The 3,945-nt window shown below is 34.8% G+C and overlaps 1 protein-coding gene across 1 annotated transcript in view; it reads left to right on the top strand.

The window, feature by feature from the left end:
- The window catches only part of CSF2RB (colony stimulating factor 2 receptor subunit beta), a gene marked incomplete in the record, with an annotated part of 27,746 nt that overhangs the window by 12,974 nt on the left and 10,827 nt on the right, over positions 1–3,945 (top strand). Inside the window, 3 exon segments of the mRNA XM_072421241.1 lie at positions 1,927–2,087; positions 2,892–3,022; positions 3,211–3,403. Coding sequence (XP_072277342.1) covers positions 1,927–2,087; positions 2,892–3,022; positions 3,211–3,403 — 485 coding nt within the window.

Here is a 3,945-nt window from a genome sequence, read left to right as displayed (position 1 = left end):
CCCCCTCAGCAGGGTTCTTCTCCTGACCCTGCTCGGGGTGGCACTGGCCAGAGCCCAGACCACCCAAAGGGCCGGAGAAAAAACCTTATTGGGCCGTATACGGCCCACGGGCCGTACTTTGCTCATGCCTGACCTACGGTATGTTTTATCCACCCATACTATAAAACACAGTGGCATTCAACAAATAACGCTCTGACAAGTAAGTGAAAAAAAAATTCTCTTTTTTTTATTTTTATGTGTTTGAATAACTCCCTAATGATACAACAACAGACAGCCTTTCAAAACTCTATAACAAACCACACACATACAACCTTATATAAATCAGACATCCTACAATAAACATTCCTATCCAACTCACTTTTGTAGTGTACTATTACTATTAAGTCATAACACACTTCATCAAAATATACATAACCAAGTATGTTTATGAATGAAATCCTACATAACAACATTACAGATAGACCTTATATAAGCATTAAATATATGGATTACACACTTTGAACATATTCCGCTATGTTCTACACACCAACAAAATCTATGAATTTGTTCAGAATATGGTATACTGTGATTATTCAATTTTACTTGACTTATTATGCTGTATTTTACCAAATTCATATATTGTACATATAATATTGTATAATTTAGTTAATTATGGTATATACTCTCTCCTCAACCATTTAATACATACTCTTGTTGCATACCCCTGAGGAAGTCCTTTGGCGAAACGCGTCGGGTAACACGATATCAACTACGCTTGTTAAATTTATTTCACCAAATTCATATATTGTATATAAAATATTGTATATTTTTCACAATTTTGTCAATTAAGGTATATGTGGCGAAATGCATCGAGTAACAAGATATTAACTACGCTTGTTAAATGCCTAAAGACAAGCAACTTTTTTTAAGTGAGAACATGTATGTCTAGTTTAGTAATGCCCATTCCATGATAATACAATTGGAGGAGCCTAATTCTATTCACTTCAGAAATGGTTTTGATGTATCAACACAAATTTTATTTTTATCATTTTTGGAAACTTAAATACACTTTAAAAAAGCCTACAAGCCATTTTCCTTTTTATTTCCTACCTTTCATAACAGGTTGAAAAAAGACAAAAGTTTATCAAGTTCAACCACTAGGGAAATTTTTTCCCCTGTTGAAGCAAATTGTACCACCTTTTTTTGTCTTTCTCTGGACCAGTTAACTATGTCTTATAGGGTTTTATATGTTTATTTCCCTAGTGGTTGAACTTGATAGACTTATGTCTTTTTTTAACCTAACCTACTATGTATGTAACTATGTATACAGTAACTGACCCCATGTTGCCTAATTTTATGTTGAAACAAACATCTGTCCTGATTGCATTCATTAAAATAATATACCTGTTCTGACTTACATACAAATTCAACCTAAGAACAAACCTTCAATCCCCATCTCGTATGTAACCTGGGGACTACTTGTATTAGTTTATTTTTAGTATGCCTCTATATAAGGTTTTATGTTCTATATGCTTTATTGAAAAATGGCTAGTATGGCCACATATAATTCCTGTCATTCTTCTATGGGGTTAGGAAGAGGAAAAGGTGGGTTGAAAGTTGACTGAGCAGTGGGAAGGTAAATCTGGGAACGACCAAGATACTATGGTTATCTGTAAATAGATTACTACAGCCTAGCTATCCATACCCTGTTTAGCTCAAACATTGCACATTAGTTGGATCACACCTTGAAGAAAAAGCCTAAGAGTCATGCACACCCAAAGAATGATGATGTTCATTGATGATGTCCATTAATTGAGGTTAAGTTCTTGATAACAATTCTCTTTGGAGAATAAACATAATAAAATATTTTTTTAAGCCTGCTTAATGTGTCTAGAAGATCTAATTAATAGTTTTATTTATTTTTAAGTTCATTTTTTTGTTTTCCAGAAAGAATTTATGTGTTGGTGAGATAAATGAGATTGAAAACAGTGCTCCTTATGTGCAGTACAGCTGTACTCTGCAAGTATCTTCATCCCAGGCAAACAATTTCATTAGAATCCATGTAGGAACACGAGAGGAGGTAAAAAGTTTCAAAGCCAGTGATAATAGTGAGTATAGTTTTAATTATGTTGTGGATTATAGATACTAATTTTAAAATAGATTTATTAGAGAATTAATGGGCATAACAGTTTTATATATCAAGAGGTATCTCATGTTTAAAAAAATAAAGCAGTTCTGTCAAAATATTGCCACTGATTGATGGTTGTGGAGTGACATGTATGTATAATATATATATATATAAAAAAAAAAAATATATATATATTTATATATGTTATTGGAGTCATGCACTCCGATCCCTGCCAATAAATGTTATTATGTAGCTCAAGCCCCGCACTCCAGACCCAAGCCTAAATAGAAGCCGAGACATAGTTGCATCTGATTTTGAACATTTATGATGAGTAGACTGTTTTTCAACTACTAATGAGCTATTTTCTAACTTAGCACAGATTGCTCATACTCTCAGCTGAACCATGTCTTCGGCTAAAGAGCCTGCATCTTCCACCTACCCAGCTATGTGAACCATTTTGCAGACAATAGTATCTATCATAGCAGGAGTTACCTGTATGGTTAATAAAAGCCATTTTCAACACAAGAAAAGCCGCTGAAAGCCTCTAGTTCCCTGATCATAAGACCAGGGTGTACCTTTTAATTATGTATAAAGATGCCTAAAGATTTTCCCAACAGGTATATAATTTTGCCAATAATAGGATCCTGAATATACATTCATATAATAATATGGCATAAGATCCCTATAATTAAAAGAGAATTGCCTAGGTTACTCTAATATTGCTTCTAGCACCTTTTTTGTCTAAATCTAAAATAATGTATTCAAATATCTTTCTCTCCTTCAGTTCAGATTGAGTCTCCTACCAATCTCCAAATTAAAGACCCATCAAAGAATGGATATACACTGCAATGGAACCCGCCAGCGGTTGACTTTCACACTATCCAATTAACATATCAGTTGTGCTACTGGAAGGAGGTACAGGCCTGTTAAATTATCTTTTATGGTGCTTTTTCTGTAATAGTTTTACTTTAGCTTCTATTGTATTTTACCTATTTCTGTTAATTATTCGTTTTGCCTTTTTCTAATCACAATGTTTTAGACAGCCTGCTATTACCTAGTACTTTACACCTAGAAATTATACTAACTATTGATTGTCACTTCAGGGGGACCCAGAATGTCCTGCTCATTCAATAGTCAATGTCTCTGGCAATCTACCTGAATATTATTTTCCATTCTCTAAACTTGAGAGCTCCACCTACTACACCGCTAAGGTGCGTGCAAAGCCTGATGAAAAGTCTCTCTATAATGGCCCATGGAGTGTATGGAGCCAGAGCTGGTCCTGGAAGACAACCATCGGTAATGCCACTGATTGACAATATTGTCTTATTGCTTCTGTTCTTTTCACATTCATAAACATATACATTAACTTTGTCCAATATAAAATCTGCACAAACTGCTACACACAGGTTTATGGGAGTTCACCACCCATTGTATTACTGTACAAGCAAGTGCAAATAGTCCTACAGTGGTCAAAAGCAGAACATGGGCCTAGCTCAGCACACACAAGCCATTTTGTTTTATATGGGCAGAAACTTTATTGTGTATGGTTCACAGCATAACACTTAAGGCATGCATTTGTCATATACACCAAGGCAAGTTGCATTAGACAGCTCCGTTCACTTTGAAAGGCCTGTCACCAAACAAAAGTTTCTGCACCATTTTTTTTTTTATTATTGTGGCTGCAAAGAATAATCATATCTGTGTGTTGTGGTCATATATAGTGCATGTGCGCTGTATTATTCAGTGTATGTGAATTGGCATATATATATAAATTCAACACACTGCAAAGTTACAATAAGTTTTCCGGAGGGAATTAGCCCTAACCCTTAAGCAGCTGC

Source organism: Pyxicephalus adspersus, chromosome 8 (assembly GCF_032062135.1).
Source record: "Pyxicephalus adspersus chromosome 8, UCB_Pads_2.0, whole genome shotgun sequence".
NCBI classification, from domain to species: domain Eukaryota; kingdom Metazoa; phylum Chordata; class Amphibia; order Anura; family Pyxicephalidae; genus Pyxicephalus; species Pyxicephalus adspersus.
Note: the sequence above shows the minus strand (reverse complement) of the source record. Positions and strands in the feature narration are given on the sequence as shown.